General features: G+C 51.0%; 1 protein-coding gene across 13 annotated transcripts in view; it reads right to left on the reverse strand.

The window, feature by feature from the left end:
- Positions 1 to 18,497, reverse strand: part of nid2a (nidogen 2a (osteonidogen)) — a 232,828-nt gene that overhangs the window by 97,858 nt on the left and 116,473 nt on the right. For 11 of the 13 annotated variants that reach the window (XR_005458155.1, XM_038778768.1, XM_038778760.1 and 8 more), the window contains exons 17-18: positions 9,403 to 9,648; positions 7,598 to 7,843 (exon numbers count right to left, since the gene is read on the reverse strand). The exons of 1 other annotated variant lie outside the window; for it this stretch is intronic. Coding sequence is in view for 11 of the 12 variants with exons in the window: in XM_038778768.1 (XP_038634696.1) it covers positions 7,598 to 7,843; positions 9,403 to 9,648 (492 nt within the window). In the remaining variant the exon portion in view is untranslated. The remainder of the gene's footprint in view (positions 1 to 7,597; positions 7,844 to 9,402; positions 9,649 to 18,497) is intronic. One more of the 13 variants, XM_038778709.1, reaches the window with a different exon arrangement.

An 18,497-nucleotide genomic window follows, 5' to 3' on the forward strand; every position in this document is an offset into this window, starting at 1 on the left:
CCACCTTCGACACCGTCCTTGCCACCCCCTTCCAGAACCCTTCCAGCACCGGACATGCCCAGAACATATGCACATGGTTCGCTGGGCTTCCCAGACATCTGACACACCTGTCCTCACCCCCAAAGAACCGGCTCATCCTTGTCCCCGTCATGTGAGCTCTATGCAGCACCTTAAATTGAATGAGGCTCAGTCTCGCACACGAGGAGGAAGAGTTGACCTTCTCCAGTGCATCCGCCCACGTCCCGTCTTCTATCTGCTCTCCCAGCTCCCCTTCCCACTTGGCTTTCAGCTCCTCCCCCGATGCTGCTTCCGCCTCCTGCATTATCTTGTAGATGTCTGATATCTTCCCCCCTCCGACCCAGACCCCCGAGAGCACCCTATCACTCGCCCCCTTACTGGGGAGCAGGGGAAACCCCTCCACCTGCCGCCTAGCAAATGCCTTCACTTGTAAATATCTGAACATGTTTCCCGGGGGGAGCTCAAACTTCTCCTCCAGCCCTCCCAGGCTCGCAAACCTCCCCTCTATAAACAGGTCCTTCAGCTGCCGTATGCCCACCCTGTACCAGCTCTGAAATCCCCCGTCGATGTTCCCCGGGATGAATCTATGGTTCCCTCTTATTGGCGCCGCCAACAGACCTCCCATTTCACCCCTATGTCGCCTCCACTGCCCCCATATCTTGAGGGTGGCCGCCACCACCGGGCTCGTGGTGTACCTCGTGGGGGGGAGCGGCCATGGTGCCGTTACTAGGGCCCCCAGGCTTGTGTTGCCACAGGACGCCCTCTCCATTCGTTTCCAAGCTGCCCCCTCCCCTTCCATCATCCACTTGCGCACCATTGACACATTTGCCGCCCAGTAGTACCCCGAGAGATTGGGCAGTGCCAGCCCTCCACTGTCCCTACTCCGCTCCAAAAAGACCCTCCTCACCCTTGGGGTGCCATGCGCCCACACGTAGCTCATGATGCTACTCGTCACCTTTTTGAAGAAGGCCCTAGGGAGGAAGATGGGCAAGCACTGAAATAAAAACAAGAACCTTGGGAGGACCGTCATTTTGATTGACTGCACCCTCCCCGCCAGCGACAACGGTACCATGTCCCACCTCTTAAACTCCTCCTCCATCTGTTCCACCAGCCTGGAAAAGTTCAACTTGTGGAGGGTCCCCCAGTTCCTTGCCACCTGCACCCCTAAGTACCTAAAGCTCTTTCCTGCTCGCTTGAAGGGGAGTCTCCCAATACCCTCTCCCTGGTCCCCCGGGTGTATCACAAAAACCTCGCTTTTGCCCAAATTTAATTTGTACCCCGAAAAGTCCCCAAACTCTGCTAATAGTTCCATTATCTCCGGCATTCCCCCTTCTGGGTCTGCCACGTACAGCAGTAGATCATCCGCATACAGCGATACTCGATGTTCCTCCCCTCCCCTAGTCAGTCCTCTCCACCCCCCTGAACCCCTCAGTGCCATCGCCAACGGTTCAATCGCCAGTGCGAAAAGTAGGGGGGATAGGGGACATCCCTGCCTGGTCCCTCGGTGGAGCCCGAAATACTCCGACCTCCTCCCGTTTGTCACTACACTCGCCGTCGGGGCCGAGTAGAGCAACTTCACCCACTTAATAAACCCTTCCCCAAACCCAAACCGTTTCAACGTCTCCCACAGGTACTCCCACTCCACCCTATCGAATGCCTTCTCCGCGTCCAGCGCTACCACTATCTCAGCCTCCCCCTCCACTGCCGGCATCATAATTACATTCAGCAATCTCCGCACGTTCGTGTTGAGCTGCCGCCCCTTCACGAACCCCGTCTGGTCCTCATGGATTACCCCTGGCACACAATCCTCTATTCTAGCTGCCAGGATCTTTGCCAGCAACTTGGCATCCACGTTCAGAAGCGAGATAGGCCTGTAGGACCCGCACTGCACGGGGTCTTTATCCCGCTTCAATATCAGGGAGATCAGAGCCTGCGACATTGTCGGGGGCAGAACCCCCCCCTCTCGCGCCTCATTAAAGGCTCGTACCAGTACCGGTCCCACCAAGTCCACATTTTTCTTATAGAATTCCACCGGGAACCCATCTGGCCCCGGCGCCTTCCCCGCTTGCATCTGACCTATTCCCTTGACTAGCTCCTCTAGCCCTATTGGCGCCCCCAGCCCTTCTACCAGCCCCTCCTGGACCCTTGGGAACCTCAATTTGTTTAGGAAGTCCTCCATTCCCCCTCTCCTTGTCGGCGGCTCAGACCGATACAACTCCTTGTAAAAATCCCTGAAGACCCCGTTCACTTCTTGCCCCTTCTGCACTACCTTCCCGCCCCTCTCCTTCACTCCCCCAATCTCCCTAGCCGCATCTCGTTTGCGAAGCTGGTGTGCCAGCATCCTGCTCGCCTTTTCCCCATACTCATAGACCGCGCCCTGTGCCCTTCTCCACTGCGTCTCTGCCTTCCTGGTGGTCAGCAGATCGAACTTGACCTGCAGGCTGCGCCGTTCTTCCAGCAGCCCCTCCTCTGGTGCCTCCGCATATCTCCTATCCACTTCCAATAGCTCCCCCACCAGCCTCTCCCTCTCCTGCCTCTCCTTTCTTTCTCTATGCGCCCTTATGGAGATCAGCTCTCCCCTGATCACTGCCTTCAGGGCCTCCCAGACCATCCCCACCTGCACCTCACCCGTGTCATTCAAGTCCAGATAGCTCTCAATGCTCTTCCGGACCCTTTTACACACCTCGTCGTCCGCTAACAGCCCCACATCCAGCCGCCACAGCGGGCGCTGGTCCCGCGCCTCCCCCATTTCCACATCCACCCAATGCGGTGCATGATCAGAGATCGCAATGGCCGAGTACTCAGCTTCCCGTACCCTCGGGATCAGCCCCCTGCTCAACACGAAGAAATCGATTCTGGAGTACACTCTATGGACGTGGGAGAAAAAGGAATACTCCCTCGCCCTCGGCCTACCAAACCTCCATGGGTCTACTCCTCCCATCTGCTCCATGTACCCCCTCAGCACTTCTGCCGCTGCCGGCCTCCTATTGGTCCTTGCGCTCGATCTGTCTAGCCCGGGGTCCAGCACTGTGTTAAAGTCCCCCCCCATGATCAAGCCCCCTGCCTCCAGTCCCGGAATGAGGCCCAATAGGCGCCTCATAAAACCCGCGTCATCCCAGTTTGGGGCATATACGTTGACCATCACCACTTTCTCCCCCTGCAGCTTACCCTTCACCATCACATACCTACCCTCCTTATCCGCCACCACCTCCTCCGCCACGAACGACACCCTCTTTCCCACCAGAATCGCCACCCCCCGGTTCTTTGCGTCCAATCCAGAGTGGAACACCTGTCCCACCCACCCCCTTCTCAGGCGAACCTGGTCCACTACCTTCAAATGGGTCTCCTGTAACATTGCTACATCAGCCTTCAGTCCCTTCAGGTGTGAGAATACCCTTGATCTCTTGACCGGCCCATTCAACCCCCTCACGTTCCAAGTGATCAGCCGGGTCGCGGGACGACCCGCCCCCTTCCCCTGCCGATTAGCCATGTCCTGTTCCCTGCTCGCCCCGGGTCGACCCTCCCCTTCTGACCCGCTCCCCATGGCGATGTCCCCCTCCCCCCACCTCTCCAGTCCTCCACTTCCCGTTTCTGGTCTTTTCAGCAGCAACCCGGTGTCCCTCCCTAACCCCCCTCCCCCCCCCCCAGGCTAGGACCCCTCCTAGCCGCGATGTACCCTCCATCGTACTCCCGTAAGTCAGCTGGTTCACGCTGACCCGGCTGCTCCTGCCCCACTCCGACTCCCCCCGGCTCGGGGGGGGGGCCTCCCCCCCCCTTGCCACTCCTCCCTGGCCCCGCTCCAGCGCGGGAAAGGTCGCCATTGCTAGCCACGCCCCGCACTCCTCCCCTCCCCCCTCCTCTGCCCCGCGCGCGGGAAAACAGAGGAAAGCCCGCGCTTTCGCCCTGCCACACCCCACCCCGCCATCTTCAGTTCCACCCCCGTCCCCGTCCATGCCTGTAAAAGAACCCCCCCTAGGAGCCCATATCCCCGATCTGCTCTCCCCCCCGTCCCACCTCCCCAACTTAACATTATAAATAACAGATAAATAACAAATAACAATGTACTTAACAGTCGCCCTCTACCAAACAGCATAAATAACCATAAATAACCATGAATAACCACAATAACAATAACTAAGGGAAGTTGGCAAAGGGGGAAAAAACATCAGAAGAAAAACCACAGCAAGAGTTCAAAATCCAAACAAAGAATTCAGCTGAAAGTACCCGAGCGGCTACGGCCGCCAAGTATCCCCTGGGTCTAATTCGAGTCCAGTTTCTCTTCCTGTACAAAGGCCCACGCCTCCTCTGGGGACTCAAAATAGTGGTGTTGGTTCCTGTAGGTGACCCACAAGCGCGCTGGCTGCAGCATTCCGAACCTGATCCGTTTTGCATGTAGCACCGCCTTCGTCCGGTTGTACCGGGCCCGCCGCTTTGCCACCTCCGCACTCCAGTCCTGGTAGACCCTCACCGTCGAATTCTCCCACTTGCTGCTCCTTTCCCTCTTGGCCCACTCCAGCACTCTCTCCCGATCGCTGAGTCGCTGGAACCGCACCAGCACCGCCCTCGGGGGCTCATTTGCTCTTGGCCTCCTAGCCATGACCCTGTAGGCCTCTTCCAGCTCCAGGGGCGAAGGGACGGCCCCTGCCCCCATCAGGGAGCTCAGCATTTCTGCTACATATCCCGGGAGGTCTGACCCCTCCAGGCCTTCTGCCAGGCCCAAGATCCTCAGGTTCTTCCGCCTCATTCGGGTATCCAGCTCCTCAAAACGGCTCTGCCATTTCAGGTGGAGTGCCTCGTGCACCTCTACCTTTCCCACGAGGACCGTGGCCTCCTCCTCCCTCACAGTCATCTCCTGTTGCAGCTCCCGAATCGACGCCTCTTGGGTCGCCTGGGCTCCCATCAGCCTGGTGGTCGTCGCATTCATTGACTCCAAGAGCTCCATTTTCAGCTCCGTAAAGAAGCGCAGGAGAGCGGCCTGCTGCTCCTCCGCCCATTTCCTCCATTCCTCGGGTGCTCCACCGGCCGCCATTTTGGTCTTCTTCCCCCGCTTTTTTTTTGGGAGCTGCTGTTGCTTTCTTTACCACCCCACTCCGGGTACCGACCATAAAGTTGGTCTGGTTCTCTTCAGGGAGCCTTCCCCCACCGGGATTTGTCCTTACAGCGCCGTTGGGGCCCTCCAATCGGCCCGAAAACACCTTTGTAGCAGGAGCAGCCAAACGTGCGACTTAGCTGGTCATAGCCGCAACCGGAGACCAGGCGTCACGCTTCTAGTTGCACTTGATAAAGAAGACTTCACCCAGATGATGCTTGGTTAGCCATTGCTCTAATTTTAATAACTCAAAACTTGTCAAGAAAAGTGAAATGAAGATCGCGGGCTCTCGTGGGCCTGAGCTTGTTGCAGTCGTGACATGGGGCAATGATAAAAGTGGACACTCCATTCTCAATGTCTTTGGGTGGCAGTGGGATTATCCAGATGTGTGTGCTCTTTTTTTATTAAGGGGCAATTTAGCATGGCCAACCTGCCTACTCTGCACATCTTTGGGTTGTGCGGATGAGACCCACGCAGACACGGGGAGAATGCAAACTCCACACAGACAGTGACCCGTGGCCGGGATTGAACCCGGGTCCTCGGCACCATGTGGTAGCAGTGCAAGCCATTGCACCACCGTTGCCGCCCCAGATGGGTGTGTTGGCTGGAGAACTTCTCTCTCTGATCAAAGGCGAATTACAGAGTGATCGGACAAAGGCCTACAAAGCGCTTTAGTGAACTGTGCCTGAATTAGCATAGTCCCTACAGCGAGGCCAGCCTGCCAATCACTATGAGGAATTGGACAATCTCTTTCTGCAATGCCTGGACACCAGGCTCATCTACAGTGTCAGGCATTGCAGGAACAGGTTGTCCAAGACCTCATGGTGATTGACAGGCTGTTCTGGCTGTAAGGACTATGCTAATTCAGCAACAGTCCTCCTCTTCCTCCTCTTGCAAGAAGAGTGATGTTCTAGGTCCTACTCTTCATCCTGCTCCAAGCCTCTTTTGTATGGTCACGTTGCACAAGTGCCCAGCAAACAACCACAAAAATAGACACTCTGACTGGCTCATACTGGAAGGAGCCACCTGACTGGTCAAGGCTACAGATGCCCATCTTCAAGAAGTCGGTGATCTGTCCTGTGAAGGCTCGTGTTAGGAGATGGCTCTGGTTGTAGCCCCTCTCTCCATCCCTAACAGTGGACAGGGGTGAGAGCCATCTCTTTTTTGGGGGGTGGGGGGAAGAGAACCAAAAATCAGCCAATTTAGCTTCTCCATCGTCCTACTCACCAGACCTTCCTCTGCCAATCTCTGCTGCCTGAGTGATGGAAGCAGTTTGACATCACTCTAGGAGCTCCTACCTCTGTCTGTTGACTAATACATGCCTCCGTATCAGCGATGGAAAGTGTGGTTGTGCAGGAGAGCCTTACTTTCCCCTCATTTAAATGAGTTGAATGGGTGTGCCCATTGGCCCTCAGGGCTCCTTGCTGTATGTACACCAGCTGCACCCTGACATGGCCCAGTGTTCTCCGTGCCTGACAACCGAAAATTCAAAACTGCTCCTCTGAGGCCTGTTAATACGAGGAGGCGTGTGGGCTTCAGAAACAACCCTTCGCCCATTCTTCCTTCGAAAATCACATTGCGCTCCAGATGTGGCAGGATCCAGTGCTGCCCCCCAGGAAGGCGATTTTCAAAACGACACTCATTCGTGCACCCACTGTCATTTAAAAATCTCAGCTTTGACATCGCAGGATTTGTGAATGACAAACATATAAGAAATGTAACAAACACACAAGTACAAATGTGTTCGGCAGTATGCAATTTGTTCGGGGGGAGGGCAGGGGCATAATTCTACGACAGATTTCAGGAAGGTTTCCCCACACTGAGGATGATCAATGTGCAAAATAAATTTCCGGAGTAGTGAAGGAAAGTATCCTCGAATCTACTGAAGAAAATGTGGTGCTAAAATGGTGAAGGAAATTAGAATCTCTTTTGATTGATAAGCAAAGTGGCACAGTGGTTAGCACTGCTGCTTCACTGCACCAAGGACCCATTCAGTTCCAGCCTTGGGTGACTGTGTAGAGTTTACACTTTCTCCCCGTGTCTGCATGGGCTTCCTCCGGGTGTTCCGGTTTCCTACCGCAGTTCAAAAATGTACAGGTTAGGTGGGGATTGGCCATGCGGAATTGCCCCTTAGTGTCAAAAGTTGTGCAGGTTAGGTGGGATTATGAGGATTGGGCCAGGTAGGATGCTCTTTCTGAGGGTCGGTACAGACCCGATGGGCCAAACGGACTCCTTCTGCACTAGAGGGATTCTATGGCTAAATTGGCTGATTTGCCTTCTCATTTTTAATTATCATTTGATGTTCCGAATATAGGCACTACAAAAATGCAGGGGATAACTGACGGAGTAAACCACTGTTTCCAATATGAAGACACAGGAGTGGCCCAACGGGCTGCGATTCAGACTCACTTCCAAAAAATTAAAATCTCTTTCAATTCCTCTTTTATATGACAATTGAGATCACTTTGCATAACTAACATATTGGCTGACCTGGCAGTCCACAGCGTGGTTGATCAGATCCAGGTGGGGTTCTAGTCCCAGGAATTTCCTGTCCTCTTTCGTCAACACACCAGCAGTGGCCTGTACTGCCGTGACATTGCAGAGGCCTGAAGTTCCCGTCTTCATCACACTCAGGGAAATGGACTCCAACGCGAGGCTGAGACTCATGTGGGCTCAATTCTGTTTGCAGTTGCTCTCTGTACTGTTCACAAACTGTCTTTGGACGTTCATCGGTTGCTAAGCACGCCAAGAAAATAATTAAGAACAATTATTAAAAATAAGTAATCTTTAAAAAATAATTACAAAGTAAAAGGACAACCCTCTGAAATCGGCTCATGTAATGTCTTCTTATACACCGCATATTTCTGCATACAGAAAAACACATCTGAGCCAATATGCCCTAAATACAATGCACTTCACTTAACACAGGCTGTAATTCTCTGACCGTTGGGATTCTATTTTCCCGCTGGCAGTGCACACCTGCCCATGGGAAATCCCATTGACAAGCGGCGGGAAGATTGAACCCCGCCACCAGCGAATGGCGCACCACCGAGAAACACGCAGCTGGGGACTGGAGAAAACCACCCATTGTTAATTTATCTCTTTGTATTGATCCAAATTTCCAAATTCAATCACCATATATAATTGGTGTACCCACCAGATTTTAGTATTTTCAATCATTGCTGTATAGCTCATTTGAGACAAAACCTGCGATTTTTGTATATATATCTGTATATGGCAAATTAATCTGGTGAGAACCAGGAAGCTGGAGACACAGCAGCAGATATGGAAGATCATAGAAATGAAGGAAACAAAGGCCAATCTGAGCTGTTTGACAATGGAACAGAATGATGGTGAAGGTGGGAGCAATACTTGTCGTATTATATTACTACTCATGGTACCATGTTATATTACTTGGAGTAATATATGTTACTTATTTGTTTACGCCGAGTTGAACGTAACTTTGATGATGATGAATATTCAAAGTCGTCCAGTGATAACAAACAATTTATTGAGTAACTAATCATTTAACTTGTGAGTTTGATTCTTCAATATTTTTACTAGCTATTGAATTAAACTAGATAGAGTTAGATTAACTATGAATATTATACTTGCACTCGGAGCTAACTATGCACTTCTGTTCTCTAGTCGCAACACACCCGAAGAGAGAGGGAAAACAGATTGAGCTTGCATTTATACCCCTGTTAGTGTTGCCCTCTAGTGATCATCTGGCTGTACTGACTACACATTAACCCCTTATTTATATGCATATACAGAAATCACTACAATATTCAGAAGTACTAATCAGGTCTTTTCAATGTAAATAAATGTGGCTTGCTGCTTTATCCCGGTCACACCTGCAGCACAAATAATAAAGGTAAGAATCACATAAAATGACAGATACTTTCATCAGCTCTTTCAATAATGATCAACTTTTTATACATGGGGTGGTGGTGGCACGGTGGTGCAGTGGTTAGCACTGCTGCTTCAAGGTGCCGAGGACCCGGGTTCGATCCCGCCGGCCCCGGGTAACTGTCCGTGTGGAGTTTGAACATTCTCCCCATTATGTGCGTGGTTCTCACCCCCACAACCCAAAGATGTGCAGGCTATGTGGGTTAGCCACGCTAAATTGTCCCTTAATAGAAAAACAATTGGGCACTCTAAATTTATAAAAAAGATTATAGATGCGTGTCTCACCAAGTTCCAAGTTAGGATCACCTTAAGTTAAAGTCACTTTGAATTCCTCGTTTTTCATACAATAGCGGTTATTTTGCACACTTAAAACACTGACTGACCTGGCTGTCCACAGCGTGGTTGATCAGTTCCAGGCGATGTCCGAGTCCCAGGTATTTCTTGCCCATTTTCGTACACACACCAGCAGTAGCCTGTACTGCTGTGACATTGCAAAGGCCTGAAGTTTCCGTCTTCATCACACTCAGGGATATGGATTCCAACCAGAGGTTGAGGTCCCCGCAGGGTCAGCTCTGCTCGCAGTCTCTCTCGGTGCTGTTCACAGGCAGTCTTTGGACGTTCATTGGGTGCTAATGAAATAAAAATAAACTGGTTTTGACATAAAGCACAAATCTTGCACACTGAGCCTGTAATGCTGCTCCTTGTATAATTGGTGCTGTCATCAGAGGATAGAAAACGCACACAGGCCTATATGCTTTAAATATAACACATATCGCCTGGTCTAGCTGACGTTTCACCACCAGGGATACACCTGTACTCATCAGTATTTTCAAACAGTGTTGTACAACCTATTTGCGACATGACCCTGGATTTTACGCATGTCATCCGTGAGCAACTGCAGTTACCTCACAGAATTTTCTTGCTGTCAGTTAATTGGAAATATATTTGTTCATTTGTATGCAATTTGTGCAGGATAGTTTAACGTTGCAATGTTACTGTGAATACAATTTAAATTGGAAACAAAGGTTTTGGGGGGACTTTGAACCTGACCAGATGAGTGGGTGAGAGTGGATGAAATTGCCATTGTGTAGAGAAGCCAGCAGCAGCAGGCCAACTTCCACTTTTAACCTCAGCATGACCTGCAGCACATGGGAGTCCTCTGTAGGACAGACTGGTGATCAATTTATAGGTGTTAGGTGCTCACTATCAACTTCCTCAGCCCTGAATGATGTATTTAACAAGTGGCAGGCAAGGAATGCTTTAACTAACAAGAGTTCATTGCTGTCCCCTTGCCTCAGTGACAGACCTCATGCTGAGAAAGTGTTTTCACTGTTTCAAATGTGATTTCCAATCCCTTGGAGATCATTTCTACTGTTGTGGATTCTACACTGAGTGACCTACCACTTCCCAGCTTTCAACCTTCTGTTGATGCAGCTCTACCTCCGACCTCTGACAAGGAACACAATGAGCAGCACCAGGTGGAGTAGCATCAGTAGCCTTCTCCTCATCCACATTCTGCTCCGCAGAGAGCAGGAATGGGCACATCAATCTGACAGGAGGCAATACCCCTAAACACTGGGTTTACCGACAGAAGTTAAGCTTCCTAGACATGACAAAGCAACAGCGCCTCACGAGGCTCTGAATTTTGCATCAGGTGCTAGCTGACATTTTCGCCCTCTAGGAAGAAGACTTTCTATCGAGTGAACCAAGTAAGCACACATTGCTGGGGGCTGTCAACATCACCACAGACCTTCATTTCTTTATCTCTGGCTTTTAGAGATCTGGGGCAATATTTGTAGGATCTCACAAACTGCTGTCCAAAAGTGCATCTCACAGGTGACTTTTGCTAGGTTTGCCCAGGATCAGGATTTATGTGTACCTCTCAACTGATGAGGCAAAGGAACATATGAAACAGGAGTCAGCTATGTGGCTCTGTGAGCCTGTTGCAACATTCAATGAGATCATGGCTGATCTGTGACCTAACAAAAAAATGTCAATCGCAGTTTTATAATGATTAATTTATTTGGCATCGATTGTTGTTTGTGGAAGTAAGTGCCACATTTCTAACAGCCTTTGCATGTCCAAGTGTTTCCTAATCTCACTCCTAAAATGTCTGGTTCTAATTTTCTGGCTATGCCATGAAGTGCAATAATTCCTGCCAGCAAAAATTGTTTATTTCTATCTGCCCTACATGTTCCCCTAAAAATCTTGAAAACTGTGATCAAGTCACCCTACAGCCTGCTAAATTTAAGGAAGTACAATTTACCTTCCAACCTACTGTCCCAGCCCATTTTTGCCAACCCTGTCTTCATACCTACCGCAGGGATCGGTGCTGGGGACCCAGCTAGTCTCAATATAGCTTAATGATTTAGATGAGGGAACAAAAATATAATATTGCCAATTTGCAGGTCACACAATGCTGGGTGGGAGGGTGAGCTGTGAGGAGGATGCAGAGATCCTCAGTGGGCCTTAGACAAGTTTAATGAGCGGGCAAATGAATGGCGGATGCGGTATAATTTGGATAAATGCGATGTTATCCACTTTGGTAGCAAAACCAGGAAGGCAGACGGTTTCTGAATGGCCATAAATTAGAAGAGGGGAATGTGAACATAACTTGGGTGTCCTCGCACATGAGTCACTGAAGGTAAGCTTGTAGGTGCAGCAGGCAAGACGGTAAATGATTTGTCGGCCTTCATAGCGAGAGGGTTCAAGTACAGCAGCAAGGATGTCTTGCTGAATTTATACGTGGCCTTGGTGAGGCCGCACCTGGAAAACTGTGTGCAGTTGTGGTCTCCTTTTCTGAGGAAGGATGTTCTAGCTATAGAGGGAGTGCAGCGAAGGTTTACCAGACTGATTCCTGGGATGGCAGGACGGACATGGGAGGAGAGATTGAATCGGTTAGGATTGTATTCACTGGAGTTCAGAAGAATGGGGGGGGGGGGGGGGGGGGGGGATCGCGTAGAAACCTATAAAATTCTAACAGGACTTGACAGAGTAGATGCAATACGGATATCCCCAATGGTGGGGGTGTACAGAACCAGAGGTCACATTCTGAGGATACGGGGTAGAACATTTAGGACAGAGATGAGAAATTTATTCACCCCGAGTGTGGGTTGGCCTGTGGAATTCATTACCACAGGAAGTAGTTGAAGTCAAAACATTGTATGCTTTCAAAGCAGTTAGATATAGAACTTAGAGCGAAGGGGATCAAGGGATGTGGGGATGGAGTGGGAGTGGGGCAGGGAGGCAGGATCAGGCTATTAAGTTGGATGGTCAGCCATGATCATAATGAATGATGGAGCAGGCTTGAAGGGCTGAATGGTGTCCACCTGCTCCTATTTTCTATGTTTCCATGTTTACCCTTATAATTGCCTTTATTAATTCCAAATCACTTATTTTTGACCCTCATTTCGTACCATCAAACTGAATGTGACATTCTATCATGTTACGATCACTTAAGTCTCCAGGATCCTTGAATATGAGGCCATTCATCCATTCATCCTGTCTCATTCCACATTTTTTTCTTTTTTTAAAATAAATTTAGAGTACCCAATTCATTTTTTTCCAATTAAGGGGCAATTTAGCGTGGCCAATCCGCCTAACCTGCACATCTTTGGGTTGTGGGGGTGAAACCCACGCAGACACGGGGAGAATGTGCAAACTCCACACGGACAGTGACCCAGAGCCAGGATCGAACCTGGGAACTCGGCGCCATGAGGCAGCAGGGCTAACCCACTGCGCTACCGTGCTGTCCTGTCTCATTCCACATTACCGGGTCTAAAACATCCTTCCCCATGTCTCTGCAATGGCTACCATGTCATATCCTCCATGTTGATTCTGTGCCTGCAATTCATTCAATATGTTTCTTTTATCCCCTGCATTTGTATAAAGAATGCATATTTACCACTCACCCTAGCCTGCCCTTCTGCTCTAATAGGTTGGAAAACTTTGGCCAATGTTTCACTCACATGTTTCTTTGTTCCTGGTTAAGCTGCTCTATAACATGTAGTTTCCCCTTTATCTCTCTTACCCACTGTCATAATATACACACAGGTATATGATGGTGCACAGACAGGCAGTGATTGACACACAGGATGACCAGTGAACACACAGAACACTGCAGCCAATCGCCACACAGGGCACGACCTCTATAAAGCCAGAGGGCACTAGTTTTCCCGCTCTCTTGGGATCCAGCCTCTGAGACAGTCCGAGCCCGTGAGCAGCAACTAGAAGACACACAATGTGGTAGTAAGATAGTCTGGTCAGGTTAGCCTCAGGTCTACAGTCAAGTCAGAATACAGTAGTGTCAACCCAGAGTTAAAGTATATATAATGGTTAAGAGTTCAATAAAGCTGGCAAAAATCCTGGCCACCAGGATAGAGGACTGTGTGCCAGGGGTTGTGCATGAGGACCAGACAGGTTTTGTGAAGGGAAGGCAGCTGAACACGAATGTGTGGAGATTGCTGAATGTCATCATGATGCCGCCGATTGAGGGGGAGGCAGAGATAGTGGTGGCGCAGGATGCGGAGAAGGCCTTTGATAGAGTGGAGTGGGGTACTTATGGGAGGTGTTGGGGAGGTTTGGATTTGGTGAACGGTTTATTAGATGGGTAAGGCTGCTATATGAGGCCCCGATGGCGTGCGTGGCCACGAATGGGAGGAGGTCGGAGTACTTCCAGCTTTACCGAGGGACCAGGCAGGGTTGCCCCCGTCCCCCTTGTTATTTGCACTGGCAATCGAGCCGCTGGCGATGGCGTTGAGGGACTAAGAGAGGTGGAGAGGTTTGGTGCGAGGTGGGGAGGAACATAGGGTGTCGTTGTATACCGATGACCTGTTACTGTATGTGATGGACCCGGTGGGAGGGATGCCGGGGGTGATGGAGCTGCTAGCTGAGTTTGGGACCTTTTCAGGTTATAAACTAAATTTAGGCAAAAGTGAGGTGTTTGTGGTGCACCCTGGGGACCAGGAGGAGGGAATTGGTAGGCTCCCACTTAGGCGGGCAGGGGAGAGCTTTAGGTACCTGGGGGTGCAGGTGGCCAGGGACTGGGGGACTCTTCACAAACATAATTTCACCAGACTTGTAGATCAGATGGAGGAGGAGTTCAAGAGGTGGGACATGTTGCCATTGTCGTTGGCGGGGAGGGTGCAGTCCGTCAAAATGACGGTGCTTCCGAGGTTCTTGTTCCTCTTTCAGTGCCTGCCCATCTTTATCCCCCAGGGCCTTCTTTAGGAGAGTGACTAGCAGTATCTTGAGCTTTGTGTGGGCACGTGGGACTCCTAGAGTGAAGAGGGTGTTCCTGGAGCGAGGGAGGGATAGAGGCGGGCTGGCGCTGCCCAACCTTTTGGGGTACTAATGGGAGGCCAATGTGTCAATGGTGCGTAAATGGGTGATGGAGGGGGAGGGGCGGCGTGGAAAAGAATGGAGATGGCGTCATGTAGAGGTACGAGCCTGGGTGCCATGGCAACGGTGCCGTTGCCGCTCTCCCCTAAGAGGTTTACCACGAGCCCGGTGGTGGCGGCGTCCCTAAGAATCTGGGGACAGTGGAGACGGCATAGGGGGGAAACAGGGGGCTCGATGGAGGCTCCATTGAGTGGCAATCATCGGTTCATCCCAGGGAACAGGGATTTAGGGGGTGGCAAAGGGTGGGCATCAGTAAATTGAGGGACCTGTTTATTGGCAGGAGGTTTGCGGGCCTGGGGGAACTGGAAGATAAATTTGGGCTTCCCCAAGGGAACATGTTCAGATACTTACAGGTAAAGGCGTTTGCTAGGCGACATGTAGAGGGATTCCCTTTGCTGCCCTCGCGGGGGACGATGGACAGAGTGCTTTCGGGGGTGTGGTTTGGAGAGGGGAAGGTGTCTGACATCTATAAGGTAATGCAGGAGGTGGAGGAGTCGTCAGTGGAGGAGCTGAAGGCTAAATGGGAGGAGGAACTCGGGGAGCAGATAGAGGACGGGACTTGGGCGGAGGCCTTGGAGAGAGTCAACTCTTCCTCCTCATGTGCGAGGCTTAGTCTCATCCAATTTAAGGTGCTGCACCGGGCCCACATGTCCGGGACTAGGATGAGTAGGTTCTTTGGGGGTGAGGACAGGTGCACCAGATGTTTGGGGAGTCCAGCGAACCACGCCCATATGTTCTGGGCATGCCCAGCACTGGAAGAATTCTGGAAGGGGGTGGCGGGGACGGTGTCGAGGGTGGTTGGATCCAGGGTCAAACCAGGGTGGGGACTCGCGATTTTTGGAGTTTCGGTAGAGCCGGGAGTGCAGGAGGCGAAAGAGGCCGGTGTCCTGGCCTTTGCGTCCCTAGTAGCCCGGCGGAGGATCTTGCTGCAGTGGAAGGATGCGAGGCCCCCAAGTGTGGAGACCTGGATCAGTGACATGGCGGGATTTATAAAATTGGAAAGGGTCAAATTTGCCCTGAGAGGATCAATACAAGGGTTCTATAAACGATGGCAGCCTTTTCTGGACTTCCTGGCTCAAAGATATGTATCTTGGTCAATAGCAGCAGCAACCCGGGGAGGGGCCTTTTGAACGCCATTAATGAAGATATGGCTACTACAATAACCTTTATTGTCACAAGTAGGCGTACATTAACACTGCAATGAAATTATTATGCAAGGCCCCTAGTCGCCTAGTGCCTGTTCGGGTACACTGGGGGAGAATTCAGAATGTCCAAATTATCGAACAGCATGTCTTTCGGGACTTGTGGGAGAAAACCAGGGCACCCAGATGAAACCCACGCAGACAGTGACCCAAGCCGGGAATCGAACCTGGGACCCTGGCGCTGGGAAGCCACAGTGCTAACCACTATGCTACCGTGCTGCCCATAGTAAGGCCTATCAAAGAGATTAGACAATGATATTCAGGAAATGTATAATAGATGTCAACTGACCAACAGAATTGTGATAGAGCAAATCATTGGGATGCTGAAAGGCAACCGTATCATTAATCTGGGGTTTTCGTTTTTGCTTTCTTCATTTCATTTCCTGATGGTCAATTTTAAAATGTTAATCCTTTGTTCTTACCTGTTAGAGAACAGCATGGTATTTCTGAAACTTAGAATTAAGCCATGTACACACTTTCCGCAGGCTGAAGATCGGACTACATGCCGATTTAATTTGGTGAGAACCAGGAAGTCAGAGAGGCAGCAGTGGGAAAAGAGAAACCAGAATTGAAGGATGCAAGAATGACTCGGAGCTTGCTGGCAGTAAAAGAGAAGAATGGGACAAGTGGGGGAATAGTCAGGAAGGATAATCAGGCCTTTTCAATGCAAATAAATGTGGTCAGGTACCTTGTCCCAGTCATACAGCTTCATTGGCCAGGCCAGCATTTATTGTCCATCCCCTTAAACTGTTGGCAAGATCAGCTGTTTCATCAAAGATCATCGATGCACATGTGCATCTCATCAAGTTAGAATCACTTTCAAATAAATTAAAGCCCGTCGTGGGATTGTCCCTTTCTGAAAGGTTTTTGTCTTATCACATGGCTTCAGTGATGTCATTGTGTGGGTGGAGCTGCGCTGTGGCTCTGTGAGTTTTTACTTTCGCTTTGAGTTTGGACTGATTTTGAACTGCAGAGGTTGAAAGAAGTGACTCTCTATCTTCATTTTACAAGCGGTTTCCAGACTGCTTGATAACTTAAAACAGATCATTGCTTTCTGGAAGGAATTCAAATCTGTTGTTTGAAAGGGGAAGAGTATCAATAACAAGTCTTATACCAGTAAGAATGCCGTGTGCTGGGCCACACCTTAGAAAAGGGGTTTCTGGTTTTATTTAGATTTTGTTATTGGATTGGAACAGTTAAGGGGGAATTCATTAAGGGTTATACATAGATTATTGTAGCTGTGTGGGGTCTTTATGTTTGTAGTTGATAACATTTCTTGCTGTGTGTGCTTATACAAATGTTAACTCAATTCTTAGAATAAAGCTTGTTTTGTTGATTAAAAGTGCCTAAGAAGCTCACTTCCCATAGTGGCCATGACCAGCTAGGTCACCGGGACCGGGATTTTGGGCCGTTTAACGGAGCAGCAGCGGCACTTGCAGGGCAGGTACCGGCGTGGGAACGGATGCTGGAGAGGTTCCCCCTGGTGCTGTATGGAGGGAACCAGGAACGGGGCCGTAAAACGTGCAATTGCAGGAAGACGGAGCGGGCCCAAAATGGCGTCCGGCGCAGATCGGGAAGCATGGGCCCAGTGGGCCAGAGAGCAGCAGGACGTCTTGAGGAGCTGTTTTGCGGAGCTAAAATCGGAGATGCTGGCACCTATGAAGGCCTCCATGGAAAAGATGGTGGTGGTCCAGATGGCACAGGAGAAGGCGATCAAGGAGGTGGAGAGGAAGATGTCTGAGGATGAGGACGAGATCCTGGGCCTGGCAGTCAGGGTGGAGGTGCACGACGCCTTACACAAGAGATGGCAGGAGAGGCTGGATGACCTTGAATACAGGTCTCAGAATCACAATCTGCGGATCCTGGGTCTCCCTGAAGGTGTGGAGGGGGCGGACGCGAGCACGTATGTGACCACGATGCTGGGGATGCTGATGGGCGCGGGGGCCTTCCCGCGGCCCTTGGAGCTGGATGGGGCACATAGGGTCCTCGCCAGGAAGCCAAGAGCGAACGAACCACCGAGGACGATGGTGATAAGGTTCCACCGGTTTACAGACAGGGAGTGTGTCCAGTGTTGGGCAAAGAAGGAGCGGAGCAGCAAATGGGAGAACGGCGAGATTCGCATTTACCAGGACTTGGGAGTTGAGCTGGTGAGGAGGCGTGCGGGTTTTAACCGGGCCAAGGCGGTCCTCCACAGCAAAGGGGTGAAGTTTGGGCTCCTGCACCTGATGAGACTTTGGGTAACATACCAGGACAGGCACCATTATTTTGATTTGCCGGATGAGGCATAGACATTCATTAGACATGAAAAGCTGGACTTGAACTAAGAGGCAGCTGCACGTGGGTGAAACACGTTGGCGGGGATGTGTAATCGGGGGTTGGCCTGGTGTAAGACTATTTGTAGAATTTAAGTTTGTTTGCTTTTCTGTTATTGTTTTTTTGTTTCAGGGGGCAGGGTGACGCCCGGGCTGTATTGTCCAGCGCTCAGAAAGGATCCAGGTGGCACTTGCCCTCTTACCCTGCGGGGGAGGGGGGAGTGAGGGGCCGAAAAGAGGGGTCAGCATGGGTCAGCTGACTTGCGGAAGCGCAATGGGGGGGGGAATCAGTGCTGAGCGTGTACTTGGCGGGGGGGGGGGGGGTTCTTCTTTGCTGACTGAAGGGGAGCCAGTTGTTGGGGATGGATGGAGAGTCGGGCTGGGGGGCCTCCAGCGGGGGAGCTGGAGTGAGCGGGGGATGCGGGCACGTGACTGGCCGAAAAGGGAGATGGCTAGTCGGCGGGGGGGATCAACGTGGAATGTGAGGGGCCAGAACGGGCCGGTCAAGAGGTCTCGCGTGTTCTCGCATCTGAAGGGGTTGAAGGCGGATGACCAGACGAGGTT

This window comes from Scyliorhinus canicula, chromosome 2, assembly GCF_902713615.1.
Source record: "Scyliorhinus canicula chromosome 2, sScyCan1.1, whole genome shotgun sequence".
Lineage (NCBI taxonomy): Eukaryota > Metazoa > Chordata > Chondrichthyes > Carcharhiniformes > Scyliorhinidae > Scyliorhinus > Scyliorhinus canicula.